Below are 17311 nucleotides of genomic sequence, written 5' to 3'. Positions count from 1 at the left end.
AGACCTTGAAGGGTGAATAAGTGTGTGCTTATGCGCTTAAACATTTAAATTAAGGTGAGGGAGCAGCTGTCCGGTTGTCTGTGTCTGAGCATGCAGACGTGTGTGTGGCAAAACAGTGGGATGACAAGGGTAAATGCGATGTGATTGGTACCTGTGGGCGACAGAAAGAACTCAATTTCCTATACAGCAGCTGAATGCAGCCAATCAGTGCTTGGCTGTTGTGTGTAATGGCTCTGGTGCCTTCAGGGGCTGAATTCCATTGAAAACAACCCTGCTGGAGCTTCACAACCTGTACTTCAAGTAGAAGCGTAAAACATAAACACACAACCAAAGGCACACACACAATAAGTTGTGAGGATGCCCATAAAAAATAGGAAAACATTTTCTTATTGAGACACTCTGAATCTGGCTATTCCTGCAGATAAGGTGATGCCACTTTTGATCAAACAAACTGGCTTGTAGAGCGATACAAAAAGAAACATTGTGAGTGTGTTTGAACAAACATTTTTGCCCACCTGCCAAAAAAGATGATAATGCCCACATCTGCTACCTAAATAATGAAAAAGGTTTGCCTTTCCAGGATGTGGGAGGCACTTACAGTACAGATAAGTCATAGGGTGGAGTCAGGGGTGCATGTTTAGGCATACAACACAATAAATGTGTTACGCTTCAGGTTAACATTACCTTTTTCATTATTTAACCAATACTATTATCTTTCACTAATCCTGTTTTGAGTCAAGCAGTTGCCAGAGTGGAAATTGTTGGCAAAACAAATAAAATACGTTCATTATAAAAAGTTTGCAGTGGTATTTCCAAGATGAATTTATCTCGTTATGTTCATCAAAATGATCTTTCACTCACCAGAGTTTTCATCGACCCGCTCCTCCACAGTGTGCTCCTTCTGGTGAACCCACTCGCTGTTGCACTTGAAGTAGATCTGAGTGGCGGGCGTGGCCTTGCAGTACAGGTTGACCGGCTTGTTCTTGACTATGTAGGCCTCCTCCGGTTCCATCAGAAACACAGGCAGCGGCTCAGGGGGGTCTGAAGGGAACGTTTCCGGAAGATCGCCAAGACCAATGAAGTCATCATCAACTGTGAAGAGAGAGATGGCAAGAAGATGGACAAAGAGAGGATCAGATGAAAGGGAAGATGAAGGGGAGGAACAGAGGCAGAAAGCCCAAGAAAGAGAGATAAGAAATGGGTTGTGAGGGAAAGAAAAGCAGACCAGAGACAGAGGGACAGTGTATTATAACCACAGTCTTTGCATGGGATTATCCACTCACACAGCACACAGTGAAATCCCTATCATTTGATATTTTGGAATGTTTACACAAGTGTATTTTAGAGCGCAGGAAATTCTGGGATTCCTCTCAGGCAATAAGGCTGCATGGATTTACAGAAACTCTGCCTTGCTTGGTCTCACCACAACCAGTTACTGCTGAGAAACGAGAGAGAGGCAGAACCAATAATGAGAAGCAGAGTTCAGAGGTTGACTCTGAGGAACTGAAGTTATAAGCTGATCTCTCTCTGTCTCACAGTTTCTCTCTTGCTCCCTCCCTTTCTCTTTGCTTTTGTCTCTATCACAGAGACACACACTAGCTCACAGACACATGCACGCATGCACACACACATGCAGCACATCTAATGACCTCAGGCTTTTGGCCCAGTTTGTGCCATTCCTCGGATACTTCTGCAGTAGACAGATACGCTTCCCTGTAATTACAACTCCCTTTCATCTCCCTGTCTTAAATCACATACACACAACGCCATATGTGCGTGCACACACAGCACATGCTCGCAGTGCAACAAAACATTGCAAGCACACAAATATATGGGCATACACGCCCACGAGCGAGCGCGGCTAACTTTCTAACTCTTTGAAGAGAAGAGGATCAAGCCTATACACCACCCCATTTGTCACCTCCAGAACTGTTCTATTCTTACCATCGAACCGGTAGACATCAATTATTCACAAGTGTGAAAGAAAGAAGGCAGCGTACAGACAGCAATACACTGAGAAACTGAAGGTGAGACGGAGGGAGAACAGAGAGAGACGGTAAAAGTAACTCGGCCAGACAGACATAGATTGAGACATCCAAATGCAGTTGGGCAGCCAGACGGAAACATAGCACTGGAGGACAGAAACAGGAAGGCAGACTGTTCGGATAACAAAAGAGTTTATCAGCACATCAGTAATTCTTCCATGTCCTTCTATCTACCCGTCTCCCAGTCCTGTGTGGACATGCTGGAGCCTTGTTGTCTGACAGAGGTTGCCTCCTGGATGCTTTGGGAGCACTAAATAATGTCTCGCCTGAGCAGATATCTCCCAACGATGTCTCTCTAATGTTATCTCTCTCTCCATACCTGCCACAGATTGAAGTTGATTGCTAGGAAATGAAAGGGCAGGGGCAGCCAATCAGAAACTGACCAAAGTCAACCTCTATCGCGAGGGGAGGAGGGTTTGTCTGTGTACTGTTTTGAAAATGTTTGTGTATGTGTAATGCGTGTGTTTGTGAGTGTGCTGCTTATCCTCAGAAAAAGTTCCAACTTGTTCTAACTTCCTAATCGGCTGCTAATTGAGCAGAGGCAGTACAACCCTAAGTGACCGCTGACCTTTCAGAGTAACCTCCTTTCAGTTTGTGTTTGTGTGGGTGCAATCAGGCGCTGGAACAAGATCATTAGCTGTTTTAAAAAACTTTCATCTTCGGCTGTCTTGACAAGAAAAACTACTTTGAAACATTGTCGGGCTTGTCATCCTTTACGTCTTTATGAAGGTGATGACTCTTTAATGTAGAAGTCTATTCCAGCAGACCTTGGCTTAGTCTGTTATTTTCAGCTCCATAGTCCTCAGTCCACCCACATCCTTAGTCAAGGGACCCTGACCCAGAAACAGGCAAAGAGAGCCAAGGAAACTCATTAAAGATTGTGTTACCCTTCTTTCACCCTCCATTCCCATTATCTCTCCATCTCTCTCTCTCTCTCCCTCCTGGCTCCCTCGCTCTGACGAACTGTGAGGCAGAGAGATCTGAAACAGTCATGAAAGCGTCCCTCCCTCACACACAGAGAGTCGCGCTTCGAACATGCTCACACACATACACCCGCGCAAGCTTTAATGCGCACAGAGTCCCACACAAACTTGCTCACAGATATTCGAAATTCATCAACTTCCTCAGTGCGAGAAATAATAAATTCAAGTGAATGAAACTAGCCCTCCAGTGAAAAATCAGCCCAGAAATGAAAAAAGACACCGCATGACAAAATGAAAGACCCTGACTACTTCCAATCACACTGCACCCCCACAAAGCCCCCAGATCCCAACACCTCCCTCCCTGGTGAACAGAATACTGAGCGCAACAAGAAGCTCAAAGAAAAACATTACTTTTTTTCTGGCTCCTTCTCCCACTGTCTCCATTCATATGCAATGAGAAGACAGTTCTGATAAAATACTTTGAAGGTTTCTGCAGCTCCATGTTCAAGATGATGCAATCTCAATGGAAACATATAGCTATGGTGTGCTTAATCAAAAACCTGATACTGACCAACATTTTACAGCATAATGTCATGCCTTTCCCTATCTTTTTTTTTAGCGTTCCCTTGTTTTCCCTTTAATAGGAACATTAATATGGCTTTCCACCACTGTTTGATATGCAATATGGATCTTTCCAAGCATTTTTTATTCTGCAGGCTTCATTTTAATCAGAAAATTTGCCTCCATATTGACTATTTAACATTTAATGAAATATGTCCTCGGAGCACTTTTATTCAAATGATATTTTGCTCTGTAATTGGGGTGAGTTTTTCTAATTCATATTGTGAGTCTTATTAGTGAATATTTTAAGACTGAAATTGAATATTAGTTGAATTTTAGATCAGTTCCACATCACAACTACAAACAGTTTTAAATGAGCTGCATACAGTATTGCCCTCAAAATAAAGTAAATGAAAGAATAATATTTGTCATCTTTCATTGTCAATGAATTCATCAAGCAGAGGGCATAACGTCCTGTTGATAAAAACAATTAAATGAAGATGAGAATTAATCAAATTCATCCAAGCAAGTGGGATGAACAGAGCCATGAGAAGGTATTGGCAGCCAGCCCCTCTTTGGTTTGAGTAAGCTGCAAAAGCTGTGGGAGTGAAGCCATATTAAGGGATGATTACATTTTTTGATATAAGAACAAAGTCAAATTTGTGCACCGGCCCACCTACACATCAACACAGCCTTAGAGGTAAAAAAAAGAAAAAACAAGCTATTAAAGAATTCTGCGTATTATGTAAATATATCAACTGTTGCATGGAGAGGTGCACAACACCCACACCTAACACAAGCACACAGAAATACACATTTTCTGTACGAGATTTGCAACCTGTAGCACTTTGGTCTACTCAGAATGTGGTAAACAGCTAACCAAGACCCATACAACTTGTCCAATTATCCAAAGTCCAAATTTCCTACAGAGTGCTCCGTACTTCTTCAACAAGTTTATATCGGCAGTATTTTCCTTATCCTTTGTCTGTAAGTCTCCCAGCAATTCTCAGACACTACCGGGGGTTAATGACTAGCTTACATCAATAGTTTCCATTAGAAATGAGCACTGGCTGCCAATATTAAGAATCATCCAGCAAATGGAGTTCAAGTACAACTTAAAGTGAGCTACAGCAATACCTCCTGAATCTTTATTACCCCTTACCACTGCAATCAGTACACCAGTATTACCGGACCATCAATACCTTAGTCACACTAATGAGGTCTTTGTGCTGAAAACAGTGAAAACTGATGACAAAACATCCACAACACATTAGACATTGAGTCAGTTTGCCGGCTGCGATGACTTTGTCCTGGGCTTCAACTTCTCCTTTATCGCTTTTTCACAAACGCACGTCAGTAGATATATGCTCCGGTAATGTTGTCATTAATAGGTCGAAGAGGATGTACCAGGAAAAATGTTGTGGAAATTTGCTAACAAATGACCACAAATGACACGTCAGGAAGAGCACACACAATCGTTTTATGTACTGAATCATCAAAAATGGGAGACCATCTATGAAGTTAAACTGAAGATAAGGTCCCCATCCAAATCTTTCACATCCAAAACGCTACAATGTTATAAAGATTAGGGCAGAGTTACATGTGAAATTGTTACGCATAAAAATGCAGTTCCACAAACATATACGGTTTGTATACTATGCACTCTATGCTTTATATAACGTCCAGAGCTATAGTGGATCTATCACCCATTTTCCTGTATTGTACGCCGATGCTGAATATTTGTTGGACTGCATTGTCACACCATATATTGTGTGCGAGTGTCTGCAATAACAGCTTTAGAATGCTGGGCTCTGACACCACTGTGCAAGATAAGCTCTCTCTATTTTATCTGTACTCACGTAGATTTATTGTCCCAAGGAAAGCACTGTATCAGTGGGGCCAATGTTTCCCTTCAATCAGGGGAGAGTCAAGCATGAACGAGGATGAACACTGGCATAAATCTCCTCCGTCTTCATTCCTGCTTTATTCCTATTTATCCTCTTCACCCTCATCTCTGTCCCTCTTGCCTTTTACCTTTCACTTTTCTTTACACTCAGTCTTCTCATCAGTATTACTGTGTATATCTTCCCACTCAAGATATAGAGAAAAAGATCAGTAAGTGGTTGACCAGATAGGCAAACACCGGGGAGTTTTACTAGCCAATGCTTTGCTATGCCGCAATGGAGAAGGACAAGAGGTGGTTTGCAGCTGAGTGGTCAAGCAGAATAATAAACCACTCAGCTGTCATGTCAATTGAAGCAGGATAAATAGGCTGTCAATCAGATCTACCTATAAATGTGCTTTGAGCACACCTACCCATTATATTGAGTGAATATAAATCAATGGTAACGGCGTCTTCTAGTCAATACTTGTTAGTATTGGACTCATACATCCCAGTGCATCACAGCGGCCTAAATCAATATGTATGGCTTTTGTTTTAAAAGCAAAATCCTTTAGAAGCTCCATGAGAAACAGGCAAAGTGAGCAGAGGCTTACTTCCACTCTAATGTCTCTTTCCAGCCAACTGCTTTATATACACTAATGTGTCTACACACTTTATCTGCAGGGCACCACAGTCTAACGCTTGGCTGCAGCAGGTATTTATTGATTACCGTTAGTGGCCAATGACCCCTCCCTCGCCCTGTCCTATCTGAGCCTCTCTACTAAATACACTCATATTTCATTTCTGGGGAATCCTACCATCACACTAGCAGTGGAGGAGAAGTGAAGAAAAAAATCAGTCCTTAAGAATTAAAGTCAGGTTGCTCCAACATTAACCTATCAGTTCACAGCTCAGAGTCTTTGCAATGCAGGCCAGAATCACAATGACCCGGAGAGAGCCTTTGCTCACAAAAACGGACAAATAAACCAAATGAATAATTCAATCAGGGCATTATATAGCAGCCCAATTCATGGGTCTTATCTTTACCAGAGTATGTGATGTAATTGGAAAAAATGAATCTTCATAAATTGATTTAGCCCACTGCAGTAAAGAGCAAACACACACAGCTGAAAAGAGAGCAGTCGTGGGACTGGAGATAAGCGTTTCAAATCTATCTACTAAGAAATGGACATTTACCCAATAAACAGTACCCTGTGTTTACCCTTCCCCCTTTTATCCATCTCCTGTGGTGACGTGAGGTTATTAAAAAGCCAGAAAAAAAGGGATAATCTCTTTTAAAAAATAACATAACGCCAAAGCAGTCATTAACTTAATCAATTTCAGAGCACATCGACATTCCTCTCTTCCTGTCTTTGTGCAGCCGGTCATGTCTCTCTCATTGGGGGTGTTTACGAGTTCTCTCTGGTCCTTATCCCTGACCTTCACTTGGTCCTCTCTGGCTCCACTCTGGCAGGAGGCAGCTGGTGGTTGCCAGGGTCATGCTAGGCCTTGGCTACTGTCTGTCCAGTCACATCACAGCGCCCGCAAAGGCAAGGTCAAAACATCATGATAATTAAGGCTCATCATTTTCATTTAAAAAAAAGGTCAGACACTTCTTCTGGCAATAGCATTTGAGATAAATGGGAAAACTTGGATATGAAATGAAGAAGAAGTGCCAAATTTTAACTAAAAGATCTATAAATTGGGGTGGCTTTGGCTCAAAAGGTAGAGTCTTTATTTCACAAGAATGATGGTTCAAAACCCAGCTCCTTATTCCCTCGTGATCACATCTAGAAGTGTCGTTTGGCAAGACATTGAACTCCAGGTTGTTAGCAAATCATAGGAAAACTTAAAAAGAGTAATGATCGGCTGGAACCTATAGAAATGAAGTCCATTTACAACAACTGGTTAATGTACAAAAGAAAACGTGTGTGATTATAGTCTTTTATCTCAGACGAGCCAAAGGTCTCAATTATTCAATGCAAAAACAGGTAATTATCACAGCTAAGTACAAAGCATTGAGCTCTTTTTCCATTCCTTTATTTGGGTATTTGCTACTGAAATGTTGTATACATCTGTTAGCTGTATAACTTTAAGGTGGCTATTAATTGAAAGCTTTTTAATGCATCACCTTGTCAAATGTTTAGTCTATTTATTCAAGTAGTACAATCCTGGCATTTTTTTGCTCTTACTTACAATCTCAGTTTTTCTGCTGCTGGTCTAAATGCTTTTCAGCTCACTCTTCAGCAGTTATGGTTTTTCAACGTTCTCTCTAAACTGTATATTCCCACCCCCTTCCCTCCCCTCCACACACTTGCTCCCTCCTGGATGAAAAGCCATTTTGGTGGTTGATTGGAGAATGATGCTGCTACTTAGAGAGTCACTCCATCAGCACCAAGGGAGGAGAGGAGAGCGCAAGAAGAGAGAGAAAAGCTCAGGAGGAGTAGTGGCTCCCTGGGGCGCTGTAGTTGTGATGGGTGAGCTGTCAAACGCCCCATTGTCCAAATTACCCAGCAAGCACCATGTCACCACTCGGGACTAATTTACGGTGCAGTGCGGTGCGGCACCGACATCGCTCTCTGAATAAAGTCCGCGGGAGAGACAAGCGAGGGTAAGGGGTGTAAGGCAGGAGTGGCGAGTCCGACCGAGCACCTTCCAAAGAGGTAGAAGAGGGCGTCAAAGACAGACACTACCAATGCGAACCCCAATTAACTGTCTTTATGCTTCAAGGCCTCAATGACAGGTGTCAATATGAATATGTGTCATGCTCATGTGCCTCCCGGCCCACCCACTGCTTGACAAACACACACATTCACTGATGCACAAACACTTTAATACAGTTTAAAGCATACAGAAGTCTCTTGCTTGACTTCACTTGCAGCCATAACGACTGGTCCTTTTAGCACAAACTGGCATGCCCATTCACTTGTCACATGTCACACCCCTGGGTGCCCCAATGCCAGACAGGGCCTTTACACTACCTCCTACCGATCGACGGGCTCTGGAGTGGAGCGGTTCTTGTCAGAGGAAACGTGTTGCACTCTCTGACCCCTCACTGTGCCCAATGGTTTGATGCAATGCCTCTATTTTGGCTAAATGGCCCACAGCAGCGGGCAGCCCCGTTCTGCCACCAGTGAAAAGCCAAAAAGAAAATTGTAATGCAAAACACACAAAGAGAAAGTGGACGATATGACAACAAAATCATACAAAAAAATGTGTATCCAACAGGCTGCAACATAAATATACCATGAGAATAAACCATAATCGTTTAAAGTTAATGTAAATAATTGTGATTATAAGGCTTAAGGAAGGTTTTTCTTAAATGTATGCCTCGCAACTACATCTAAATCTTATCTCTGGAAGAAAAATTTGCCCTAAGAATCAAAGAGGAAGTGGTACATGGTAAAACTGAAACTCAGAAGGCTAGTATTTGGTCAAACCCTGTGGTGCTGTTATAAAATGTTTCTTTATCTTCTTTTTTATAGAAGATACAGTAGGCATGTTACAAGAAATGGTGACTATTTTCAACATGAAAAACAAGGAAACTGCCAAAGTTTATCTTTATTATTTGTATTTTGGCAAAACATGATTCCATTTTCATACAGATTCATTTTCTTAAGTTAAAGACTGTTCTCTCAATGCAGAAATCAGTGACACAATGCTTTAAATTACATCTTTTTGAATACCAAGGCAAGGGCAGAGAACACACACATAGGTGTTTTAATGGCGACAATAATAATCACCAGTCCAAATAACAGCAAAACAGGCAACTATTCAGTCCGTCCCTCAATGTGTGTTGTCATGCAGAGAAGAAGGTGCCACCCCCTTCATGTGTACACACACTTCACACATGCACTGTATATCCTGAAGCACTCAAATGTCCAAACCTCCTAACACAAAAAAAAAGTCACTGGCAGCACTTTATCTGAAGGACAGAATGTGTGAGACACAGTCCCCAGAGTACGGTATATTCTCCATGTCTGTCACTGAATCTGGCTGCCTGCTTAATCCCCAGAGACACACACACACACAGCCTCCATACTCACATCCACCTCCTAAATCTCATTCTCACCATCTCGTCAATCAAAATTGCAATCTGTGAAGCCACGAAAAGGCATATAGTGCTTTAGGAAGATCTCCTTTTTTTGTTGTTAAATGTTCTCTCTTGAGAACTGTATCTTCTCCTGTGTTTCCAACCCTGCTACTGAGCGCTGAAATCTGCAGCCATCTACTAAACACCTCAGATGTGATGGGAAATGAGGAGATCAGGATTTACTGTGTGCCGTAATACACCAATGGGTGTATGCCCTAATACAGGCTTTGATGGTGTAACTCTAGGTGTGTGTGTGGGGGTGAGGTATGTGTTTGCGTGCGAGTACATGTGTCTGTGTGTGATGGCTGAATTAATGTGACAAGGCAGATGTAATGCAGAATCATAAATCTTAGCCCCGGGATCAGTAGAGGGGGAACAGGAGGTGATATATTAAAGGGCACCGACAAACCACCGTTATGATGCTGATAATAAAAACAAGAACCCGGCTGCAATAGCCAGCTAATAGACATTACTCCATATCTGGCCCTGAGGGTTATGACATGCACTCACACATGCACGGGGCCCAGCAGTACATAAATACACACAAAACACCAACTCTATCCGCTTTTCTAGCAATTTATTATGCTGCTTTCAGCCCAACAGCTCACGTGTTAGATATGGCTGTAATGCTGTTAAAATCTTAATACTGTTACACAAGCTTGCAACATGCTAATTCTTTACTTACTGTGCAAAGCGCATTGGATGGGGCTCTGAAAAAACATGGCAGCATTTTTGTTGAGAATACTGTAGTGATTCACTGTAGCAAAAACAAAGACGAAGCTAGCCAGTGTTACTGTAAGTTGACAAGCCTCACTGTCAGAAGCACCCTGACCAGCTGATCAGAAATCAAGACTGTTTCCCAACAGACTGCCCAGCGAACTGTGACAGCTGTCACTATCAAATCAGATGGTCGTTCACTGTAAATGCACTGCTCATACATTTGTATTGTACCCCAGAGACCGGATTGTTTGTTCTAATTAGGAATCCCATATCGTACTAGAAAACTGATCTATGTACATCAATATTATTTCATTTTCATTAGGTTTTGGTAAACTTTATAATGTATGAAGCTGCTGGTATAGAGCAGGAGTCATTACACTTGCACTGATGCAGTAGGCTTAGCGGCTCCAGCTGCAGATATATTCCCCAGGAATTAAAACAATAACTAATGCAGCTCCTTATATGTTTACTCCTGAGAACACTTGTTATTCAGCTCACATTTATACAAATACATACGTATCATTGGGTGTGTGTCCTTGAACATATGACAAACCTGTTCTTTGATATCGACAAGGTGCTTGAAGAAATTTCCTCTTGGATCAGGATGCTTAAGCCTAAGGAAGCACAGGAACCTAGCAGGAATTGCAACATGTTTGGCTGTCTAACAATATTTTTGTGGTGCAGAATTTCCCTCTTGTTTTTTGATACCACCAATGTTTCTTACTCCATGTTTATTCAATGCAAGCCTAGATGCTTTCTGTGTTTATGCCCCAGAAGAAAAGTGCTTTGTAAGCATACAATCTGAGTTGCATCACGCTTTGCTGCACATCAGCTGCAGTACATTTACAATTGCAATACGGCACTGGTTTTGTTATTTTGTACCAAAACTTGCCTGCTAACTCAGGACTTAGAATCTCTGTTGTTTATTTGAGGGCATCTCATGTCTGCAAAGTATGATATGTAGAATAGATAACTCTCAACAAATGTACAAATCCTGCACCTGAAAATACGTTATGCTTGCCAGATTTAGCAAATAAACACATCAGGCTTGTTGTGCTAGCTTAAGAGGGAACAACAAGATTTAAAAAAAGCAGTTGTCTCAGCCTATTTCACGCAGTTCCTTTCCCTTTTAGTATTGACTTGTAGGGGAATGACAAGATAGCTGCTATTACACATTGGATGGGGTATCATATTGATGTTGGCTCTTATTCTGTACACTACACCATATCCAGCTTGGATCATCGATTGCATCCTTGCTAAGCTAAATAGCCATCTCTCTCTTAAATCAGTGCCCTCCCTTCCTTCGGCTCCCATGCTTGGTTGTTTGGAGGAAAGGTGATTTTCCAGAGAAAACATCTGTACTGAAAAATATACAGTAATTGTGCCGCTTCTTTATGGGGTAATAAACACTGACAAAAGGAGAAACACATAAACACAGATATTGTCAGTGTGACCCCGTTCAAACGCGGTATCAGAGCATCAGATATATCCAGCCTGTTATTATATCCGGCTGAGATAGATAGCAGATCACACCTCGAACCAAAGTGCATCTCAAATATATCTTAGGTGAACACTTTGGATCTGATTCTGGAAAAGACAATTTATACTAAAGTACCCAAAAAAGCACTAAAAAAGGCACGCCTCCTTTAAAGGCTTTTGCTCTTTTTGTTTGGAATCTTTCTCTTGCCAAACGAATACTGCAAATAGGACGCCATTCTTTTTGTTTGATGTCTGAATGAGGTCCGAATTAGATCCGGACAAACTCATTGCGTGTTCATGTTTATATTTTGAAATACTGACAGATGTCTGCAAATGTTAATGTTTGAGTCTAAGAAATATCCTGAATAAATGAGTGGAATTCAAATGCAAATGCTTCCTTACAGGAAAGAAGACCTCATATTTTACTGACAATTTATCCTAGAAATCTGTTGTAAATTATAAATACAATATAAACACAATCTTGACATATTGATTCGTTGTCCAAGCAGACACACAAGCACACCTGTTAATGGATGTGTTAAAAGGCAAAAACACTTGGTTAAGATGGAGGGCAGTTAGTGTGTGTTTGTTTTGTGTGAGTGTGGGGTGTGACTTTATCAGGGAATCACACACCCAGCTCAACTCACCAGGGGACTTCTGTCAGCCTGTGATTTTGCCATGTACCCCTCCCAGCTCTCTCCCCTCCTGTGCTGCTCACTGCTGAAATAGGTCAACCACATATAATGGAGGGGCAATGAGGAGCAAGTATGTGTACCCCTCCCCTGCCCTTCCACCCCACCTTGCCTCTCGGCACTCCCCCACACGTTACCGCTACCGTCCAGCATGCGAACGCAAGCAATGGCCCCCCGTTGACACTTAGAGGCTGGCTGAGGAGAGACAGGCACAACCAGCCACAACATGCCACCTCCCAGCCACAACAGCCATTTACCCAGCCACGCTTGAACAGAGCGGATTCCAGAGTCTCGTGTGGAATGAACACACTCACAATATAAATTTGCACCAACAGCTTGAATTGCTCACGGCTGCAAAATTAAATGAGAAGGGGAAATTTGGAAATATTTAATAATGGATATTGTGTGTATTGTGTGGAACAGTTTGCAATGGTTCATCACTGTCAGTCTCCTAGGGAGCAGGAGATGGATGAATAGAGAGAGGTGGAGGCTTGCGGATAACCTGTTTACCAGGAACTCCAATAGAAAAAGGGACTTGCCACCAATTTTATATATTAAAGGTCAATTTTAAATATACAGGGAGTAGTCTGAGAGTCTGAGAAAATTACTCAAACGGCATCAACAAATAAGTTTGTTGTTGCAGGCTATAGTCCCAAAGCACAGGAAGTTCAACAAAATATGGCTCTGCTGAGTTGCATTTAGGGAAATAGTTGTTTTTGGAGCTTGGCCACTGTCTGTATTGTCTTTTTTTAACTCCTCCAACTTTAGGAATACTGAACTCCATTGCTGAAGACATTTTCTTTTGTTGAACCTTTTAAATATTTATAAAAATGTATCAAACTGTGTATCTCTATATGGTACCTACTGGTATTCTGGCTCGACAATGCATGCCAAAGAATCTCTCCCAGTGAGACATACAGCTCAGTGTCTCTTCCATTGTTTCGTCATTTAGAGTACTCCACACAACACATGGTGTGTTCAGGGGAGTCACCTTTGTGATGCTCCACCATCAAAATATACACTCATGTATTCCCTTACGGAAAAAAAGAGGAGGAAAAATGTGCATATACTTTACAAGGATAAACCAAAGCATAAACACAACCTAAATACAGTGTAGCCAAAGACAGCATCTGGTGTCATTGATTTTACTCTGTTCCGTAGCGTGTTAATGGAAAATAAATGGTTTTATTAACATCCAATGCAAACAGATTTATTTAAAAGAATGTCTTATATGTAAACAAGTCAATAGGTTGGTTGGTTCCTGCATCCATGTAAATGTAGCTATGGATTTAAAGGGTAAATCTGATATGCTGCTATTACACATTCACAAAGAAGTTTGCTTCCACACCTATTTTATACCATCTATGACCAACACACATAGTGTAGGTGTGCCGAAACATACCACAATGACAAAATGATTCCTTAAGGTTCAATTATCTCCCCCCACTTTCCTCCTCTTATCTTTCTTCCATCATTTGCATCTACCTGCACCCTCAACTCATGTTGTCTTTCCTCTGCAGTCTCCACTGGCTGTGACCTTTTCTCCAGTGGAACAGGATACTGCCCATCTCCATCTTCCTCATGCATTAATGATCTGTGGTAAGCTGAGGGCATCTGTCTGACTCCCAGCCTGTCCGCTGCTCAGCCACTTCCAAGGACGGATCTCAGCCAGAGCCAAGCTCAGCCACATTCCCTGTCAGCCACAGGGAAATGCAGATAAATAGCCAAAGATTGCGATAGCTCCACAGTCTAAAAAAGTGGATGCTGCCCCCTTCTCATCTCCACCGCATACATCTCTTTGACACTCCCCAGTGGCAGATATCTACAATACTGGAGCAGAGAGATGACAGCAGGCAACTGACATAAAGAAAGTCAGCCAATTATCCTGGTTTTATACTGAATCTCACTGCAGATACAAGCAGCTCAAATGAGGTTCATTCATGGGGTACCGATGATTATTCTCTTTCATACCTTCTGTTTGTTAGCATTTAACATTTACTATGATAATGAGAGCTCAAGTGAAGAATTAACCATTTTTCAAGCCGCCCTGATGTCCTTTTCGCAGCATACTGTATCTTTGCTGCTCTTTCTGAAAGATTTTTAAAGTGCTCTTTTGGCAACAGCTCAGTCTTGTCAAGTTCAGGGAGGTCGAAAAAGGAAACTGAGACACAGTGATCTTGTAAATCCTGATGCAGCCCTTTCAAATGGCTGTAGATTTGTTACCAATAATTAGTTCTCAAGTTCTACATAATGTGATTTTATTGGTTACAAAATATCTCTGTGTTTCCATCCTTTTTTGAGCCAAATCTGTTCTCAAGACCTCGGTAAGGCTGAAGAGACAGGGATCATGTGCAACATCTTGGCTTCATCTAACTGGTGAATAGCTAAAGCTCTGGACCATTTGTAAAGTGTAGTTCTGCGTTCACCACAAGCATCTGATACGGTTGCCTCATTATTCAAGTTTCCTGGACTCCCATACTTGAGGCACCAGCACTTAAAGTGCAGTTAAAAGCTACCTCACACTGAAATATTCCTCCAGTGTGACAATTCAGTTCTCACTCATTCTATCCTCCACCCATGCTGCTTTTAAATTGTCTGCTATAAAGGCAATAGCACTAGAGTATCACATTGACAATTGGAGTGCTTCGACTCCCCAAAAAAAGCATCTACCAGGCCCCTGGTGGACACTTTGAAACTCTCCTATTCCCTTTTGTTGTTTTCAAACCTTCTTACAGTCAGATCCAGGATAAAACACAATCTACTGCACCAGTGCTTAGTTTCAAAGACTTTTAAAACACTTACTCAAAATGTACTAGTACTTGTGTCAATAACTTAAAATGGATGTACCTATTCTACCAATTACTTTTGACTTTGAGTAAACTGTTAAACATTGCACAGTATATCAGTGGATGTACAATAGTCTGTTTTCTCTCTGGCACTATCAGAAGTTGAGATATGTTTGCTGATACAAAGTAAACATTCGTACAGTTTGGAATATTATCTGAAGCTTTAAATCCAATGATATTTCCCTTTATGACAACAATGGTGAGCAGCTTGACTAAACAGGGACCTTGTAATCAGCCCCTTTGGTGTATGTATCTCACCCCCGTCACCTGCCGGGACTCCTTCCCCAAAATCCTAAGATGCATTCTGACAGCTGCAGAAATCCTCATCTGGGGAGGAGGGATGAAAAGATTTCTTCTATGTACCTCCCTGCCGCTCCATAACCAAATATTTGACTTTGCCTGTGATCTGCAGCCCTTGAAGGCTTCTGTTGGGCTTATCCACACAAGTGAACTCTCTTCTCAATGCAGGTGTTTAAAACACAACTGACACAGAAGCCTCATTAGCAACCAAGCCAGAAAAAGACAGAAAGAGGGTGAAATGAATACATGACTGTGTATGATTATAACTACTATGTGTTGGCCATTTTATACATCCGATCCTATAAATAAGGTTAGGCTCAAAAGCTAAATTAGACATGACATTACAATCAGATAGGAGCGTGTCTGGCTGCAATGCTGATGCAAGGCCCTCAGGTTGCTGTCTATGGCGAGCCCTTGATGTCACACTCCTACACACATGGCCTTCAGTCATGGAATAATACACACGCAAACACACATGCATACTGCACATGCATGCCCACCCAGGAGCATTTATTCAATGGCTCACACTAATGCAGACACACAATATCCATGAACAAACTTCACAGGGAAATCAAGCTGACAGATCAAAGAGTACACACACACAGAGATGAACCTTTCAGAATGTTTGAAAATCTACCAAAGGATGCTTTCCTAAAAACCAATTATCCCTGCGGTTGTGTTAAGGAATGACCACTGCTGTTTCCCGCTCATATCAGGATTCCACAGATCATAGTGGGGTACTTTTTTTTTTCAGCCCATGGAAGCTAAAAGCAGTGCACTTGAAATTCAAAGCAGCTTTACCAAAGGAAAAAATCATTTCAGAAACATATGTTTTTTTATTTTTCTCAGTTGTCAGAAGGTGTAAGTAATTTCATGTTAGACGTGAGTTCACTTTTTAGTTTGATGACCATGTGTTTCAGAATTTGTCTAATACCTCCTGAAATGATTTCATACATTTTAGGTGAATAGCTTCTCTCATCCCATTAAGGAGCAGGTTATCCCTGAACTTAGTTAATAACATGAAGGGGATTTGTCATGACAGCAACTAACAGCTACTCTACTATGAAGAGCTGCTAAAGTGACATTTACTGTCAGATCATATTAGTCAGTAATCACAGTAAAGTCTGACTGTACACAGTGAACTCATTGGATTAGCCTATGCTGCATACTCACGTGCAAACAAAGATAAACCCACATGTACAAATACACATAGGCATGTCATTCTGGCGGACATGACCTCAAATCAGTAACGAGATTACATTAACCTCACAAAAACATATTTTTTGTCACGCTAGCAATGTTGCCTTATATAATTGCAAGGTTGCTCGGTCAATCCCTCTATCCATTTGTTCCTGACTGAAATACCTTAACAATACAATGGATTGCAAGAAATTATTTTTTTTAGCATTTTTCTTTGTATCATACCTTTAATGGTTATTATCTGTATATTAATTTCAAATGTTTTGCTATGCTTCATATTGTATTACATTTTGCTGCGGAAACGAAAACATTTCCCAATTTGGGATAAACAAAGTATTTCTGATTCCGAAGAAATACCTGCAAAACTAATGACGGCATCAGCTTTGTGTTTATCAGCACAAGTATGTTAGCAATGCCAGTGTAGCCTCACAGACCATTGGCTGCAGACTGGGAAGGGCAAATTAACAAAAGAATTGCAAGGCTTTTGCTTTGCTGCCGCTAAACCTGCACAAACAAGACAAAAAGGACCGTCTAATTCTCAAAGCATCCGCAAAGCATGAAATGATCCCT

At 41.5% G+C, this 17311-nt stretch overlaps 1 protein-coding gene across 2 annotated transcripts in view; it reads right to left on the bottom strand.

Annotated features, from left to right (window-relative positions):
* Window positions 1-17311, bottom strand: part of unc5cb (unc-5 netrin receptor Cb) — a 104380-nt gene that overhangs the window by 45180 nt on the left and 41889 nt on the right. For both annotated transcript variants that reach the window (XM_063890326.1, XM_063890327.1), the window contains exon 2: window positions 862-1092. In XM_063890326.1, the coding sequence (XP_063746396.1) occupies window positions 862-1092 (231 nt within the window). The remainder of the gene's footprint in view (window positions 1-861; window positions 1093-17311) is intronic.

The sequence above is a fragment of the Eleginops maclovinus genome, chromosome 8 (genome assembly GCF_036324505.1).
Source record: "Eleginops maclovinus isolate JMC-PN-2008 ecotype Puerto Natales chromosome 8, JC_Emac_rtc_rv5, whole genome shotgun sequence".
NCBI classification, from domain to species: Eukaryota; Metazoa; Chordata; class Actinopteri; order Perciformes; family Eleginopidae; genus Eleginops; species Eleginops maclovinus.
This window is presented reverse-complemented; position numbering and strand designations above follow the sequence as displayed.